At 46.3% G+C, this 18,369-nt stretch overlaps 1 protein-coding gene across 2 annotated transcripts; it reads right to left on the minus strand.

The window, feature by feature from the left end:
• Positions 1–3,816: 3,816 nt before the first annotated feature.
• PRODH2 (proline dehydrogenase (oxidase) 2) lies at positions 3,817–17,684 on the minus strand. Of its 2 annotated transcripts, XM_006765021.2 has the most exons (10): positions 17,448–17,684; positions 17,175–17,371; positions 16,863–17,001; positions 16,694–16,780; positions 13,510–13,590; positions 13,272–13,427; positions 13,029–13,195; positions 5,481–5,591; positions 4,996–5,081; positions 3,817–4,096 (listed from the first exon to the last, which is right to left on the minus strand). In XM_006765021.2, exons 1-10 carry the CDS (start codon positions 17,622–17,624, stop codon positions 3,912–3,914), a joined length of 1,386 nt encoding a protein of 461 aa, XP_006765084.1. In that variant the 5' UTR covers positions 17,625–17,684; the 3' UTR covers positions 3,817–3,911. The 2 variants fall into 2 exon arrangements, with proteins under 2 accessions (XP_006765084.1, XP_006765085.1); XM_006765022.1 differs by lacking the exon at positions 4,996–5,081 and having other exon boundaries at positions 3,990–4,096.
• Positions 17,685–18,369: the final 685 nt, after the last annotated feature.

The following is an 18,369-nucleotide window of genomic DNA, read 5'->3' on the forward strand; positions in this document are numbered from 1 at the left end:
AGTTTATTTTGAATTCAGGCCCTTTGCAATGGTTATCCCACCTTTCTGAAATGCATTTCCTCCAGCTTTCTGTATGATTGGCTCTTATACTGTGAGACTCAAGTACCACCCCACCCAAAAGCCCATCCTTTCCAGTGTGCCTACCTTATCCTCATCACTCTCTTAAATTCCCATAATGGATTTCACTCACAACGACCCAAAAGATCACGTTTTCCCCTAAATCCCCATCACAGATAATAGAGCTGGGTACATAGTAGGCATCTGGAACAAATTTGTTGACTCGCCAAAAGTCGAATCTCCATATTGCCCCTGGATTTTGCCTCAACAGGTAGTTCCAGCAGCCAAACCCTCACATCTCAGGAGCTGGAAGAGGCCCCAGCCTGGACCGCCAGCAACAGCTGGATGATGCAGATGGCCCACCAGGGTTTCTGGATCCTAGGTGGAGTTCAGCTCCACGGGGAAGTGAGAGCTCACTCAGGGAGGGCATCTGTGGGCTCTGGACTCAGTCAGCTCCTAGGCAGGGATCAACTAGGGGGTCTCATGAAGATGGGATGAAGAGATGAATGGGACCTCAGGGGGCAATAAAGACAGAGCTGGGCCCAGTCAGTGTGGCTCAGTGGTAGAGCCTCAACTTATGAACCAGGAGGTCATAGTTCGTTTGATTCCTGGTGGTGCACATGCCTGGGTTGCGGGCTCGCTCCCTGGTAGGGGGTATGCAGGAGGCAGCTGATTAATGATTCTCTCTCATCATTGATGTTTCTATTTCTTCCTCTCCCTTCCTCTCTGAAATCAATAAAAATATATTTTTTAAAAAGTTAAAAAAAAAATAGACAGAGCTGGCTGGGAGTCCTGGGGGGAGGGAGGGGCAGTGTGAAAAGGAAGACGATCAGGGGTCTGATTTGGAGGGAGGCATCTGAATGAGAAAAGGGTTAGGTTCTGGGAGAGCTACATACCCGTAAGATCATAAAGATCAGGGATCTAAGGGAGTCTGAGAGTTGAAGGGGATCTAAGGAAATCTGAGAGAGGGTACAGAACTACAGGGATAGAATCTGGACCTGGAAAAGGAGTCTGGGGGCTTGGCAAGAGGGTCTGAAGATTACCTATGTGCTGGAGGAAGAGGGGCCTAAGAGGCGGTGGGGTCTACAGGCTGTGAGAGTAGGTCCAAGGGAAGAGGATGGTTGGAAGGTAGGTTCTGTGAGCTAGGGAAAGGGCCCTGGCCTGCGTGTAGTGGCTGGGGCTTAAGGGAGAAGAGAAGGTGCAAGGTCTGCAGGCTATGAGAGGGTCTGGGGTTAGGGAGCAGGCTGAGGTTTAGGGAAGTATCAGTGTGTTGGGGTGGGGTCTACAGGTTAGGGGAAGGACCAATGGCAGAAAGGGGTCGCTAGCATGTCAAACTCGTGGCTGGTGGGCCGCATTCGGACTACTGGTGGCGAGTTTGACATGTTTGACAAGGGTCTGCGAAATGGAGCCAGGCTATGATAAAGGAGTGGGGCCTGGGGCTGTAGAAGGAGTGGGGAAGAAGAGGGCAGCCTGAGGGTGGGGTCAGCAGGGCAGGAACAGGGTCTGGTGGAAAGCTGAGGACCCAGTAAGCTCTAAGAAGTTTCTGGGGCCCAGACCAGGGTAATGGGGGCTTAGCACCTACCTTTGGGCTTCAACAGTGATCACTATGTGTCTGCCAGGTGATCCTGGAGCACTAGCTCTGGCAATTTGGGTGGGAATCCTAAGCGCAGGTACATCAATGGCTTCCTGCCACGTTTGCGTTTGCACAATAGGCTTCCTCCAGTGAGAGGCACCCTCCCCCTAGGGCTCTGAGGTGACCAGAGAGAACAGACACTGATGCCTGCCCTGGAGCTGTCAGCTGCACCAAAGTACCCTTCCTACCCCGCCCCACCCCAGCCTGGGACCTTAGGACTTGTTTGAGGCAGCTGGTGTGGACAGAGTCGGTGAAGAAGGAATGACACAGAGACAGCGTTCAGGTGATCATAGCTGGGTTCTCTTGTCAGGGTCTCCAGCCAGGTTCTATTGCCAGGTTCTGTCTAGGTTCTCCAGCCAGGTTCGGTCACCAGGTTCTGTAGCCAGGTTCTTCAGCTAGGTTCTCCAGGCAAGTTCTGTAGCCAGGTTCTGTCCAGGATCTTTTGCCATGTTCTCTCCATAGTTAAGGAGTTTTATTCCCTCCCTAACTTCAGGGGAAAATCCCTACCCGGGGAAAAACCTTTCTCAGAGAGGTGACCTTGGTTAAAACACATAGTGCCAAGAAGGTGAGCAAACATATTAAGAACAGTGTGCCATATATGCCAGGTCCCTTGAAACAGCAAGGATGGACCGGCTCCCGGCACCTGTGGTTGGTGGTCTTGGTCGCATAGTTCCCACCCACCACCAGGGGCTGTTTCATCTCTCTGTTCTGCCTCAGCTTCTCCTCTTTTCCCCAGACCTGGGCCCCCACAATATCCTAGACATCTCTTCTTGGGACCTTCATACCCACTAGGTCCTACAGTGGCCTCAGTATCTCCCCAAAACTGCATTTCCTTCCTGATCCCTATCTCAGGATTTGCCCCACTGTCCCCACTTCAAGCCAGAGGCCTAGGCTCCTTCCCTTCCAGCCTATTAATCCCACATCCCACTCAATCTCCTGATTGCCCTCTCCCCGCCTCCCCACAACCTAGCCCTGGGGGTTTTCCTACTCCAGATTCCCCTGGGCTCCCGGCCTGTCTCCCCACTCTGGTTCACCCACCACATGGCAGCCAGGGGGATCTTCTTAAAGCCAAACCTGACTGTCTCTCCCCTGCTTGAAATGCTCCTGACTCCCCAGTGACCTTGGGACCAGGTCAATGCTCTGTAGCCTGGCATCTAAAACTGATCACCTGGCCCTGCCCATCCTCCATCCTTGTCTCCACACTCTCCGGTCTGTTTCACAATTCTGTTTATGCACATGCCCTTGCCTTTGAATGCTCTTCTCCATGTTCACTTGGTTATTCTTATGAATACTTTGGGAAGCTCTCTTGATCACAGAGGTGTCTCCTCTGGCCTGATATCTGCATGGGCTTTCCCCATCACAGCCTGACCATTCTGGACTATCGCTGTCTGAAGATGGGTCTGTCTACCTCTACTGGATTAAGAACCCTGTGAGGCTGAGCCTGGGGTTGTCTTTGGCACTGTTGTGTCCCTAGCATTGTTCACCTCAGAGTCTAGCTCAGAAGGGGCCTCAGAAAATGTTACTAAATGAGAGTAGTTTGCCTTTCCCCTCTGTCTCTCCCTGCAGGTGTGGCTCTAGCCCAGACTCTCGACTTCGGTGCTTCAGTGTCTCCTCTTCATCTGGGCATCCACTGGAGTGAAGAAAGTTCCTGCTTCAGTCACTGACTGGCTGAAGAGAGCTGACCCCAGGCCCATCTTAGGATAGACTGCTTCAGGGTGCGGGGAGGTTTCATTAGTCTTTGATCAATGCCCTTGCTATGCTCTAGGGCAGCGGTTCTCAACCTGTGGGTCACGACCCCTTTGGAGGTCGAACGACCCTTTCACAGTAGTCGCCTAAGACCATTGGAAAACACATATATAACTACATATTGTTTTTGTGATTAATCACTGTGCTTTAATTATGTTCAATGTGTAACAATGAAAATACATCCTGCATATCAGATATTTACATGACAATTCACAACAGTAGCAACATTACAGTTATGAAGTAGCAATGAAAATAATTTTATGGTTGGGGGTCACCACCACATGAGGAGCTGTATTAAAGGGCCGCGGCATTAGGAAGGTTGAGAACCCCTGCTCCAGGGTTGGCTAAAGTTCTCTAATGAGCCGCAGAGCACCCTCTTGGGCTGGCTGGGGTCAAGATTATCCCTCTCCAAGGAGGCAGGGCAGCAGCCTGGGCAGTAGCTCAGGACCTTTATTGACCACATGACCCCAGGGAGCTAAGAAGGGACCCTCAGGACCCGCCCCAGCAGCCTCCGCCGAAGTTCTTGACTGAGCAGCTCCCATTCCCCGCGAGCACCCCGCAGCACACTCTGGTTCTCCTGGGCCCTCCGGATCAGGTAGGGGATCACCTCCTCCAGGGAGCCGTAGGGGATGGACTTATATACGGCATAGCCAGCCTGCCCTGCAGGGAGAGTGTAAGCAGGATGTGGGCTCATGTTTGGAGAGAGGCTCCCCTAGGCCCCATCTAGAACAGAGATTTCCAGTTCTGAGAACATGGCAGACTATATGAGTTAGACAACATTTCCTACTGGAAAACTAACAATTCTGGAGTTAACATTAAAAAAATCTTAAAGTTTAAAACGTTGCCAAGAGAATAAGGGATTTACTAATCCAAGAATTAAGAGAAAGTGAGAACCAGAGAGGGAAAGGATGCACAGGAAGCACTTCTGTCCTGAAGGCAAAATTGAGCTACTATTTGATGACTTCACAGAGCCCAAGGGATACAGAAAATGAGGCCAAAGTCTGACCAGGGTGTAGAGAACTCCCCCACATTCAGCTGGAACACAAAAATGTACACCCTCAGAGTAAGAGTTCCCTCCACTCCAAGGGAATGGCCTTGACCATAAGTAGAGCAGGGGAAAAAAGCAGAGAAATCCACCTCTGAGAGGTTGTGGCCATGAGTAAATCCCCTTACATATATGCAGCCTAAATTTGCATATCTGGGATATCTCAAGAAACCTGAAGCTATGAATTTAGGGTACAATGGCAGAGGAAAACATAATTCTTCTGGTCTCAGTCCCTGGGGAGCAAAGTGGTAAAGGTAACAAAGCACATAGGAAACAAGACAGCATGATCAAGAACCATGACAGACAGCAGGCACAGAGACAAAGGCCTGCAAGCCCTTAGACATTGGAGTAACGGATCTCTCTGGGAAGGTCTGGAGACTGGGCCATCTGAAGACTCTAGAGAGGAGGATGGCCAGGCAATGGTTGGAAATGTAAGAGGGGACTTGGCTGAGAAGGAGTGAGGCCTGGGGCTGGGTGAGGTGTGGTGGTGGTGAGGAATGAGCCATTCACATACCCAATGCCAGAGAGACGTGGTCACACATCCCCAGAAGTTGTCCAAAACAGACAGGCCCATCCGGAGGAATGCCCAGCTCCCACATGCTACAGAAAAGGCCAGATCATCAATCCAGACAGTGGCTGAATCTGAGCTGAAAGTCAGCCATTAGATACCCACAGGGCTATTCCAGTCATTTAAATATTAAAACACTTTTAAACTTAATGATAAATAACTACTGCTCTGAAGTCCCTGAAAGTTCCTTAGTGAGTTCCCTGATGCCCTCAGACCTCCCCATGCACCAGCAAATAAGAGATGATGCCTTGTTCAGCTGGGGCCTACAAGACCTACAGGCATAGCAGGGGTTAAATGTTTCTAATACCCTCCACAGAATTCCTCTGAACCTGCTGTCCCCACACTACTCCTCCTCTTGTTCCATGTCCACCATCCTCTACCTATCCCTAGCATTTGAGTGGAGAAGGGGAAGGGAGGGGCCCACCTCATACCGTTTGGTTGCTTGGTGAACAGATTCCTCATTGTGGGAAGCCACCATGAGGTGGCACATGGGGCCACGGTGGGACACATGAGTCAGCATCAGCTCTAGACAGCGTCTGTAACTGAAGAAAGTTGCTCCGTTTAGCTATGGTACCTGGTGAGCAAGGGTCAGGCCTCAGGGACTGGGCATTTCTCTGTTCTTGGGACATGGGGTGCATAAGAGCAAGAACTCTGGAGTCACAAAATACCCCACTTCCTCCTGGACTGGCTGCAAGGAACATTCCTTCCCAGAGCATTTTTTCCTCTTTTGTAACAATGTGAGTTCACCTAACAGTGATGCTGTGAGGATGGAGTGAGATGGAGGTGTACAAAAAGCCTTTGTCATAACAGCAATCTCACAACAAAGGGCCACATCACATGCAGAAGATGATGTTTCCTTAAGGTCATTCACTGCAGCATTGTCTATAGAACAAGACTAGCAACAACCCAAATGTTTGTAAGTAGGGGACTGGCTAGATCAGTGATTCCCAAAGTGGGCGCTACGCCCCCTGGTGGGCGCTGCAGCGACCCAGGGGGGCGGTGATGGCCACAGGTGCATTTGTTTTAACTTTTTTTGTATTACCTTTCTATTCTGAGTTCAATAAATAGTTTCATAATTTCAAACTTCAATGTTTCTAATTTATACTTTTCTTTACTATATTTTACGAAAAAGGTAGAAACATTAATATATATATCTTTCTGTTTAATTGCTATTAAAATTTAAAAAAAAATAATTTCCAGGGGGCGCTGAGTAATAATTTTTCTGGAAAGGGGGAGGTAGGCCAAATAAGTTTGGGAACCACTGGGCTAGATGAATGATGTCACACAGAGGATGGACAGGTAGCTGTAGAAAAAACAAGAACACTCTGAGCACAGAAAGATGAAAAGACTGGAAAACGCTTTCTGAGCTGCCGTAGACCAGATGCCACCTTACAGCCTTCACAGGCTATTTTCCATTGCCCTCCAGATCTGTTCTTTGTTCTTCTCTGCCCCTGTGGAGGCTGACTTTTATGTTCTGCATCACCCATGGAGTCATGGGCAGAAGATCAGAGGTGAGAGGAAAGAGAACTCAGGTGTTTTGTCCCTCAGCCCCCTCCCTGCTCTACCCTAACTGTCCTATGTTGGCCACATCTCCTTCAGGTGGCTTTCCTTCTTTACCTATAACACAGGGGCCATAACGGCTTCCCACTTTTGTGGGTTCCTGGGTGCTTCAACATTCCCTGTGGGTTCTTCCAACCTTGCCTGCACTCCGTTAATTTAGTCCCTTCATTAAGTCTCCTTGCCTGACATACATATATTCATTCATCTCACTCTCAAATCAACTCTGTGAGGCAGATGTTCTGATTACCCCCATTTTACAGAGGGAGAGATTGAAGGTGAAAGAGGTTAAGTCTCTTGTCCCCAGGTCACACAGCTAGAAATGGCCAAGTAGGTGTCCTATAGGACCCAGCGCTCAGCCTCCCCAGTCAGTATGGAACCCAGGCTGATGCTCCAAGACTCGGGCTCATTATTACTAGAGTATTTTGACTTTTTTTAAATTAAAATTTTATTGTTGAAAGTATTACATATGTCCCCTTTATTCCCCCCATTGACCTCTTCTAGCCCGCCCCACCCACAACCCAGGTCTTCACCACCCTATTGTCTGTGCCTAGGGGTTATGCATACATGATCTTTGGTTCATCTCTTCCCACCCACCCTCCCCGCCTTCCCTCTGAGATTCTGCAGTCTATTCCATGCTTCTAAACCTCTGGATCTATTTTGTTCATCAGTTTATTTTGTTCATTAGATTCCACATATGAATGAGCTCATGTGATACTTATCTTTCTCTGACTGGCTTATTTCACTTAGCGTAATAGTCTCCAGGTCCCTCCATGCTCTCTCAAAGGGTAAGAGAGCCTTATTTTTTTATATCTGCAGAATATTCCATGGTGTAAATGTACCACGGTTTTTTTATCCAATCATTTACTGATGGGCACTTGGGCTGTACCTATTGTAAATTAGTGCTATAAACAGAGGGGTGCATACATTCTTTCTGATTGGTGTTTGGGTTTCTTAGGATATATTCCTAGAAGTGGGATCACTGGGTGAAATGGCAGTTCCATATTTAATTTTTTAAAATATATTTTTATTGATTTCAGAGAGGAAGGGAGAGGGAGAGAGAGAGATAGAAACATCAATGATAAGAAAGAATCATTGATTGGCTGCCTCCTGCATGCTCTTAATGGGATCGAACCCACAACCCAGGCATGTGCCCTTGACCGAAATAGAACCCAGGACCCTTTGGTCCACAGGCTCTTGCTCTATTCACTGAGCCAAACTGGCTAGAGCTCATATTTAATTTTTTAAAAATATATATTTTTTATTGATTTAGAGAGGAAGGGAGGGGGAGAGAGAGAGAAACATCAATGATGAGAGAGAATAATTGATCAGTTGCCTCCTGCACGCCCCACACTGAGGGTGGAGCCCGCAACCCGGGCCTGTGCCCTGACCAGGAATCAAACCGTGACCTGTGTCTGGTTTGGAGAAGTGTCTATTTAGATCTTTTGACTACTTTTTAAAAAATATTTTCACTCGAGGCCACCCCTGGGTTCCTGCCCTGATGCCTGACAGTACAGTTTCTCCTCGTATGTGTCTGGGTCCCCTAGAGCCCAGTATTTTGTTTTTTGTTTTTCTTTCTTTATCTTATTGGTAACCCACTCATTGTTAAATAACATGCTATTTAGCATCCATGTGTCTGAATGTTTTTGAGTGTTTTTATAGTAGTTGATTTCTAATTTCATTCCATTGTGGTCTGAGAAGGTGCTTGATATGATTTCAATCTTCTTGAACTTGTGGATACTTATTTTGTGTCTTAACATGAAGTCTACCTTTGAGAATGACCCTTGTGCACTTGAGAAGAATGTATATTCTGCAACTTTGGTGTGAAATGTTCTATAAAGTCAATTAAATCCATCTGATCCAGTGTGTCATTTTGAGCCACTATTTCTTTGTTAATTGTTTTCTGGAAGATCTATCTAGTGAAATCAGAGGGCAGTTAAAGTTTCCTACTATGACTATATTGCTGTTGACCTCTCCCTTAAAGTCCTTTAGAAGTTTATATATATAAACTTCTAAAAGTTGCTTCTATTTTGGGTGAATAGATGTTTACAAGGTTATATTCTCTCATTGGATCAATCCCTTTAGTATTACGTAGTAACCTTTGTTGTCTCTTGTGATGGCCTGCATTTTGAAGTTTTGTCAGATGTGAGTATTGCTATTGCAGCTTTTTATTTTTTCATTTCCATTTGCATAGAAATTTTTTCCATCTCTTCACTCTCATCCTGTGTCAGTCTTTTGTTCTGAGGTGGGTCTCTTGTAGACAGCATATAATTGGGTTATGTTTTTGTACTCCATTCAACTACCCTATGTCTTTTGATTGGAGCATTTAATCCATTTACATTTAAGGTTATTTTTGGTAAGTACTTACTTATTGCCATTTTCATTCTTTATGTCTATTTTTTCTCTCTCTCTCTTTGATTCTTCTCATTACAGTAGTCCCTTTAACATTTCTTTCAGTGCTGGTTTGGTGGTGATAAACTCCATTAGTCTTTTTTTTTTTGGTCTGGGAAGCTCTTTATTTCACCATCTATTTTGAATGATAGCCTTGGTGAATATAATAATCTTGGTTTACAATTCTTGCTTTTCTTTACCTTGAGTACTTCATGCCATTTCCTTCTGACTTATAGAATTTCTGATGATCAATCAGCTGGAAGCCTTATGGGAGCTCCTTTGTAGGTAACAGTTTGCTTTTCTCTTGCTGCCTTTAGGAATTTCTGTTTGTCTTTAATTTTTGGCATTCTAATTATGATGTATCTGAGTGTGGGCCTGTTTGGGTTCTTTTTACTTGGGACTCCCTATGCCCCTGAACTTGTGTGACTTTTTTATTTCAGCAGGTTAGGGAAGTTTTCTGCCATTATTTCTTCAAACACATTCTCTATCCTTTGTTCGCTTTCTTCTCCTTCTGGCATTCCAATAATGTGAATATTGTTACATTTCATGTTGTCCCATATCTCCATTAACTTGTCCTGCTGTTTTTAAATTGGTTTTTCTTTTTGGTTCTCTGAGTGATTTTTTTTCTACCCTGTCTTCTAATTCACTGATCCGATCATTAGCTTTTTCTAATCTGCTGTGTATTCCTTTCTATGTGCTCTTTAGTAGTGCTATGTCATTCTTTATTTCCAACTGGTCTTTTTTCATAGATACTATATTTTTTTCTCATGCTACTGAACATCTTTGCCATCATTATTCTGAACTCTATGTCAGATAAATTTCTTATTGACACTTCATTTATATCTTCTTCTGGAGAATCTTGTTCTTTCTTTTGGGGTTTGTTTTTGTCTCTCCATTTTGGCTGCCCATTTGGATTTTTGTCTTTGTATTAGGTAGATCTGCTAAGACTCCCAATCTCTAGTGCAGGACAATCTCAAACACTGTTTGTGACTGTCCCTCAGTACTGTTTGGAGCTGTCAGCAATCCCCAGCTTGTAGCTCCTTCTCCTGGGGCTGGATGCCTTTGGAAAGGACCAAGATGTGCACCAGGGTCTGCTTTTCCTAGCCCCAAGCCAAGAAAGAGATCAGGCAAAGACTCAAAGGCTCTAGAGATCCTCCTCTGTCTGTAGTCAGATTGTTATCAGACTTGATTGGCCTCAGGCTATTGACCTCAGGGTGGAGTGAGAGTTCTTCTAACAGGGTGTGTTGACTGCCTTTCCCCCAGCAAAAATCACCTGCATAGCAAAGGTACACTGGAGAAAGATGTCCTCCACATCGTGATATAATGACTCAACATATGACTCAACATAGGAAACTGAGTTGGCTGCCCTCCGAGCTCCAACCCCAGAGCCCCCAAACCTGGACTTTCCTCACACAGCTCCAGTCCACTCTGCCCTCCCTCTGTTGGAGCTTAAGGTGAGTGGCTGAAAACAAAATTTTGTGCATTGGCCCTTCTAAATGGTGCCTCCATTTCCAGCCATCTCGGTCTGGCAAACAGCAAACCTGCTGCTTTTCATAGCCAGGTGTTATGTGGGCACTTTCTCAGTTCTGGTGCTCTGGGCTGGGGATCCCAGCTTGAAGTTTAGATCCCAGAGTTCTCAGTGGAAACCCCCCACAGCTGAGATATCCCTCTGGGACTTCAGCTGCTGTCTGTGGGAGCCCAGCCACCCCTTTCACGCCTCCGCACTTCCTACCAGTCTCTATGCGGTCTCCACTTTCCGTCCTTGGTTATCAGGGTTCTCTCCAGCTAGTCTTCAGTTGATTTTTCAGGATTTTTTTTCCTGTATTTTAGTTGTATTTCCAGTTTGGTCCTGGGGGAGCATCAGTGTAGCTTCCACTTACTCTGTTGTCATTTTAAATCTAGACTATTTTGCCTTTAAAATATGCAGTTGAGTGGAAAAGCCAGGAGCAATATGTAAACATGATGCCTTTTGCAAATACAAAAACCTTTGTGTTTGCCTCTATAGGTATAAAGGAATTTAGGAAACACATGTAAGAAACTAACAAAAGGGGTTACCTGGGCGGGGGGGGGGGCAGGGAGACTCCATGATTAGATGTGGATTTGTGTCAATATGAGATATGTCAGTGTATTCATTTTCATATCATTTTGATTTTTGAATCATGTGAATTTATTAAGTATTCAAAATCTATATTAAAACATGAATGGTACCATGCTAAAGAAGATGTGCAGAAATTGAAACAGGTGCTGGTATGAATGTAAAATGGTGCAGGACTGTGGAACACCATCTAGCAGTTCTTCAAAAGTTTAAACATGGAATTACCATGTGATTTTGCAATCCACTCCCAGATAACTGCACTTTTGGGAGAGTTGAATGTATGTTTACACAAAAATGTGTACATGAATTTCACAACAGCACTATTCACAATAGTCAAAAGATGGAGACAATTAAAATATCCATCAACTGATGAATGAATAAATGAAATGTAGTCCATTCATACAATGGAATATGACTTAGTCATAAAAAGGAATGAAGCACAGATATGTACTACAACATGATTGAACCCTGAAAACATGCTGAATGAAATAAGCCAGATACAAAGGTCACATATTACATGACACTACTTATATGAAATGTTCAGAATAGGCAAATCCATAGAGACTTTAAAAAGACTAGTGGTTGCCAGGGGTTGAGGGGAAGAGGGAAAGGGGAGTGACTGCTAATGAATGGAAATGGCATTTCTTTTTGAAGGAATGAAAATGTTCTGTAATTAGTGACAATGGTTGCACAACCTTGTGAATATACTAAAGTCTGGTGCCATGTCATATATAGAAATTTTTTGATATTTGCAACCATAGTAAAACAAAGATTTATATTTTTTATATTTATTTTACATATTTAAATGCCATTTAACAAAGAAAAATCAACCAAAAAAATGAGTTCGCGTGTCACCTCTGGCACGCATGTCATAGGTTCGCCATCACTGACCTAGGGTCACCTTGATTGCTACTGAGACCAGGGTCTAAAATAGGGCCTGATCTAAATCAGGTGGCCAGCAAGTATGTGTTGAAGAAATAAAGTCCTCCTTCCCAGGGCCATGGGGTGGGGAGATCCAATGAGCTCACCCACATCTTGCCCCAACACAGGTTGATTTGTGATGGGTAAGAACGCGGGTTCTATAGCCCGTCTGCCTGGGCGCAAGTCTTGGCCCTGCCACTTCTCATTTCCTCAGTTTCATCCTCTGTGCAATGCGGATGATAATAATAGTACTTACTGCTTGGAGTTGTTTGTTTATTCACTCAGCAGATCTGTACTGAGTGAGCACCACCGTGTATCAGACACAATTTTAAACACTGAAAGGTCAGAAGTGAACAAATCAGAAACCCCTGCCCTCCCGGGCCCACACACTAGTGGGGGAGAGAGAGACAATGAGCAATTTAGTGTGAAACTGTATAGAATCTTAACTACTGGTAAGTGATAAAGAGAAAAATAAATCCAGGAAGAGAGTGGGTGAGGAGAATCTAGTTTTTGATAAATATGACAGGGGAACCCCCCCCAAGAAGGTACCAATACACAAAGACCTAAGGAGGTGAGGGATTGTGCCATGCAGCTGTCTGGAGGGAGAGCATTCTAGGCAGCAGGACAGGAAGTACAAAGGCCCTGGGGATCCTCAAGGAGTGCAGTGAGTGAGGAGAAGGGTGGAAAGAAAAGTTAGAGAGGTGATAGTGACCAGATCATGTGGGGCCTTGTGGGGTGCTGCAAGGATTTGGGGTTTACTGAGGGTGTGAGGGGTCCATGGAAGGATTTTGAACTGAGAAGGGACATGATTTGACTTAGGTATAAACAAGGCTCCCTCTGGCTGCATGTGGGTCATGGACTGGGAGGGGAGGACAAAGGTAAGAAATGATGGTGTCCTAGACCAGGAAGAGGGAGGAATGTGTAGACACATACAGGATGCTCAGCATCATGGGTAGTGAGCATTAAAGGTTAGATGTTATTATTTGTCTCAGAGGCTGGCCTGATCCATTCTTACCTCTGACTGGTAGCCTCATAGTCAGGCTGAGTGGGATCTTTGGTCCCTTGAAGCTGGGCCATATCTCTCTCCTTGTCCAGATATGCCCCTCGTACCAACTTCACCCCAAAGGACAGGCCAGCCCTGTCTGCAGCCTCAGCATCCCGCCTCAGCCTTTCGTAAGTGTCCTGGCAGAGCACAAGGGCAGCTTCAGATCAGGGTGCTGAAACCCAGGCCCAAATTTCCCCAGAACCCATCACACACCTTCAGGTAGGCCTGGTAAGTGTTCCACACCCAGGGCCCACCCTCCCTGGATCTGTTCCAACGCAAGGCCAGGGCAGCCACCAGCAGAGAGAGAGCAGGGTTCAGTGAGGTGTACTCAGCATCCACCAGGAGCCTCACGTGTTGGGCCTGGGCGTGCTGAAGGAGAGAAAGACTATGGTCAGAGCCCCAGGGGTGCCCAGCGGGTGCAGCGTAGCCAGGCCACAGCAGAAGGCATTACCTGTGCTACCTGCTGCAAGCGGCTCAGAGAGGCCCGGAGATGCTGGTTTTGCTCGGTGCTGAGGCAGGAGACCTGGAGATCCTGGGGGAGGGCAGCAGAGAAGACGAGAGCAGCTCAGGACTTTCTTCCAGGGCATAAGTCTCCAACCCCCCTCCCTGCTACCAGGAAGGGAAATATGTTTAGAATTTTTAGAAATCTGAAAAGTTGCTATGTCACATATATACAATTTATTTAAGTGTAATTCAATGGTTAAGAACCCAGAATCTGAGTTTGAATCCTGGTTCTACCTTTGCTGCTTGTCCTTGAGCAAGTCATATAACCTCTCTGGGCCTCAATTTTCTCCTCTATAAAATCTATACTAATAAAAGCTTAGGTGGCCCTTGCACCCTCGCGTGATGCCCTCATGTCGTCACAAGATGGCCACCACAAGATGGCCAGCAGGGAAGGGCAGTTGGGGGCTATTGGGCCAGCAGGGGAACAGTTAGGCACCAATCAGGCGGCAGGGGAGCAGTTAGAGGGCAATCAGGCTGACAGGCAAAAGCAGTTAGGGGAATCAGGCAGGCAGGCCGGTGAGTGGTTAGGAGCCAGCAGTCCTGGATTTTGAGAGGGATGTCGGACATCCCCCAAAGGGTCCCAGATTGGAGAGGGTGCAGGCTGGACTGAGGGACACCCCCCACTCCCTGCACAAATTTTGTGCACCGGGCCTCTAGTGGAGATAATAATAGTAGCTTCCTCATTAAGTTATGTGGGTAAAAATGGATTACTAGGTGAGATGCACCTGGACATAACAAGAACAGGACAGTGCCAGCACATAATAAGCACTCAATCCATGACATTATAATAATAATAGGTGATGCATTTACTATCTTGTTTATTTGCTTTCCACAATGATCCTAGTAGACAGGAGTTATTCCAAGCTCCATTTTTCAGTGAGGAAACAAGCTCAGAGAGAGAAGTGGCTTGGAATTGACCTAAGGAAATGCTTAGAGCAGTGGCTACCTCACAATACATGTCATAGTGTTTCCTCCTATTAGTCTCTTAGGACCTCAATTTCCTCTGAAATGCCAAGGCCTCATTGCAGCCCACTGGCTTTGCTGCTCTGGCCCCTCCCACTCTCCGCCTTGCTCTCTGCCCTCCAACCACACTGGCCTTCCTGCTATTGAACATAACAGGTATCTTCCCACCTCAGAGGCTTTGTTCTGGCTGTTCCTTCTGCCTGGAACACTCTTCCCCAAACACCCATGCCTCCCTCATCTCCTTCAGGTCTCTGCCCACCTTTGTCCAATATTCCCTTCTCAATGAGCTTTCCCATGGTGTAAGTTTACAACTCCCTATCTGGGACTTACCTTCCCCCTTCCTCAGTCTATTTGCCCCTACAATGTTTACTTATACTTGTTACATATTGGTATTGGTTTTCATTATTGTTTCTTACCCCTCCCTGACTAGCAAGTGATGCCTTGAGGGCAGGGAGTTTGTTTGTCTTGATCATCACTCCTCCACCCCTAGCACAGCACTTGGAACATGGTGGATGGCCAATAAACACTTAGGGAATGAATACATTTATAATGTGGAAAACATAACTGCCTCTAACTCAGTCTTCTTATAGGGTTTCAAAAAGGAAACATCAGCCCCTTGCAGTATTGTTTAGGATAGTGGAGACTTGGAGGTAACCAGGGTGTCCATCCCGGGAGAGATAAGTCACACAGCTAGAAACAACAATTGTAAGCAATAGATTAGATGTTCACAAAGACACTTGGATGGGCCTTAAACTCCAAGTGCTCAGTGGGAAAAAGTATGAAACAGAACTAAACAGATAACATAACACTATTTATATACATCTTAAAGGACACAAGGGAATTTTCTGCAATCATGGAAATGTTATATAACTCTATAGGGATTTGAATTGCTCAGGTTTGTCTATTTGTAAAAGCTCATCAAAGGGTACCTTTACAATTTGTGTATTTCATTATATGGAAAATAGAGGCCTGGTGCATGAAATTCTTGCACTGGGGGCCGGGTGCGGGGTAGTGGAGGGGCCTCAGCCTGGCTTGCACCCTTTCACAGTCCGGGAGCCCTCAGGGGATGGAGCAGGCCTAAACCATGAGTCGGACAGTCTTAGTGTTGCCACGGAGGCGGGAGAGGATCCAGCACCACCACTGCGCTCCATCATGAGCCCAGCTTCTGGCTGAGCAGCGCTCCTCCTGTGGGAACGCACTGACCACCAGGGGGCAGCTCTTGCATTAGCATCTGCCCCCTGTTGATCAGTGCGTGTCATAGTAACCGGTCGTTCTGCCGTTTGGTTGATTTGCATATTAGCCTTTTATTATATAGGATTTTACCTGAAAAGAACTAAAGTACTATAAATAATTATTGAACTCTAATTGGTGAGATGCTTTCTGAAGCATTTGGGTGGAAGTGTGCTGATGTGTTCAACTTACTTTGAAGTGCATCAAAAAAATAAAATGGATTGATGGATGTATAGAGCAATGGATACAGAGACAGAGGATTTAAAGCAAATATAGTTAAATGTTAACAATGGCAGGTATATAGTGTCCACAGTAAAATTCTTTCAACTTTTCTATGTGTTTGGAAATTTTCATAATAAAATGTTGGAAAAAATATGTCCCCACAGAGTATATACTTGGCAAAACAAAATCACAATAATATATATATTATATATTCACAATAATATATATATATATCCTCTCTCTATATATATAATATAGGATAGAGTGGGTGCCAATGGTAGGCAGGGCAGAAATAGGACATGAAAATAAGAAGAGATGGATGGATGGATGGATGGATGGATGGATGAATGAATGATTAAATCAAACCCCACTGGTCTAACCATAACTTCCAGCACACACTAGCATAGTTGAGTTGATTGATATAATACTGATATATCTTCTTGTAGTTGATAGTGAGCTGCTGTCTCAATCACTTTTCAGAGCTTCGAGCCCCCAGATCCCTTCCCTAGAGCCCCCATATTATCCACATTCTATCCTTTCCAACCATGCCCCAGGACCACAGCCACATTTATTGTGATTGTTCTGAGCCTAGTAAGTAGTGGCAATAAAAAGTTTGAACATCCCACTTGCACATGCCTGCTACACCAAGATCAGGGGTCTCTGCTCCTGACATTTCCCACCAACCATTCATTCCTCCCACAGCCTGAGGTCCTTACCTGTCCAGAGTCCATGGCTTCTGCCAGCCTCTCAGGGCTCAGCTCCAAGGCAGCCCCTGGCCTTCTGACCCATGAGGTTAGCTCCTTCTGGAATGGGATGGTAGGTGGAGTGGTGAGGGGGACATAGTGGGCAGCCACACCTTCCTCCCACAACCTGCCAGCTCCTTACACAGAGCCGAGTGCTGGTCAGTGCCGTCACCTTCAACTGCATGAGGATGTTCCCATTTGGGCCAGGGCTCTCCAGAAGGCTTCGTGACAGGTCCACACACCGCAGCATAGCACTGAGGTTCTCCTCATACCAGGCCTCGCTGCCCAGCCAGCAGGTGTCAGGTCCTGGAGCAGCCAACCCCCTTCCACCAGCCTCCCTGGGCCCTGGACTCATCCAATCTTTTTAAATTTTGTTATTTTTAACCTCCCATGACAAGCCAGGACTAGGCATGTATGGACTGTGATGGCCCATGAGGTGTCTGTGCTTACTCACCCAGTCTTCACAGCTGAGTCTGGCTCCTCCTCTGTGGGCACTGCCAGTAGGGGCCGGAGGCTTAGAGTCTGGAGTTGTTGGACACAGCCTCTCACCTCCTCTGCTGTCTCACCAGCCACAAACTGCCCATAGATGGATGCTCGGAGAAGTGCGCCCGAGAACCGGGAGCCCAGGAGCCGCTGAGACCAGGCCTGGATCTGGGGTGACAGGGGGCGAGGGCTCAATGCCAGGCCCTAGGGAGCCTCTAGGCCCATCCCCAAGGTCACTGCTCACCGCCAGGCCATGGGTGACCAGAGGGGGCCAGGCACACAGCCGTAGCACCAGCAATGCCCGCATCAGTTCTCCAGTACCCTTTAGGTGGAAGGCCCCACCATCAAAGCTCAGGGGCTGCCAGCCTCCAGTTGGGGGGCCAGCCTTGGAATAGAGCACTGGACAGGTCCGGAGCATCATGAATTCTTCACCACTTCTACACCAGGCAAAGGGGCTTTGGAGGCAGCTGCGCTACCAGCTGGGGGCAGTGACTGATTAACCAGATAGTAGGCAGGGAAAGGCAAATCTTAGGATCACAAGCTTCTTGGGGGGCAGCTAATTATTAACTAATGGGGACAGAGTTCAGAATAACATGGACAGGAAAGAAAACCCCTAATGACGCCGCCAACCCCCTCAGCATAATAGCTCGCAATTATTTGCTGTCCACCATGTGCCAGTGGGTGCTAAGTGGGAGCTTGGTTCTGGGAACAAGGATCTCTGGGTTCAAGGCAGTTTGGCTTTGTGATTTTGGGAAAGTTACTTGACTTCTCTTGTTGCAATTCCTTCATCTTAAAATGGGGAAGAGTGCAGTGTTATTACAGAAATCTGAAAGTGCATATAACCTGTAACTATAAAGAAAAGAAGGAAGAAAATTATTACCTCAGGAGGTGGGAGGAGTTGTCACTGAGTAGGGGTTCATGGGGGCTTCTATGTCCTTTATTCTTTAGGTGATGATGATTCACAGTTTTTCACATAAGTATAAGCCATACATCTATATTTTATACTCCTGCGTATAAAATACATTTCACAATAAAAAGTAAAAAAGTAATCATGGGTGGGGGCTGGGAATAAAAATTTATCAATCTCACAGGATTGTCCTGAAGATTCAATGAATTCATAGACACACAAAAATTGGTACACAATGTGAACTCAATAACTACTGGCT

This window comes from Myotis davidii, unplaced genomic scaffold (genome assembly GCF_000327345.1).
Source record: "Myotis davidii unplaced genomic scaffold, ASM32734v1 scaffold681, whole genome shotgun sequence".
NCBI lineage: Eukaryota > Metazoa > Chordata > Mammalia > Chiroptera > Vespertilionidae > Myotis > Myotis davidii.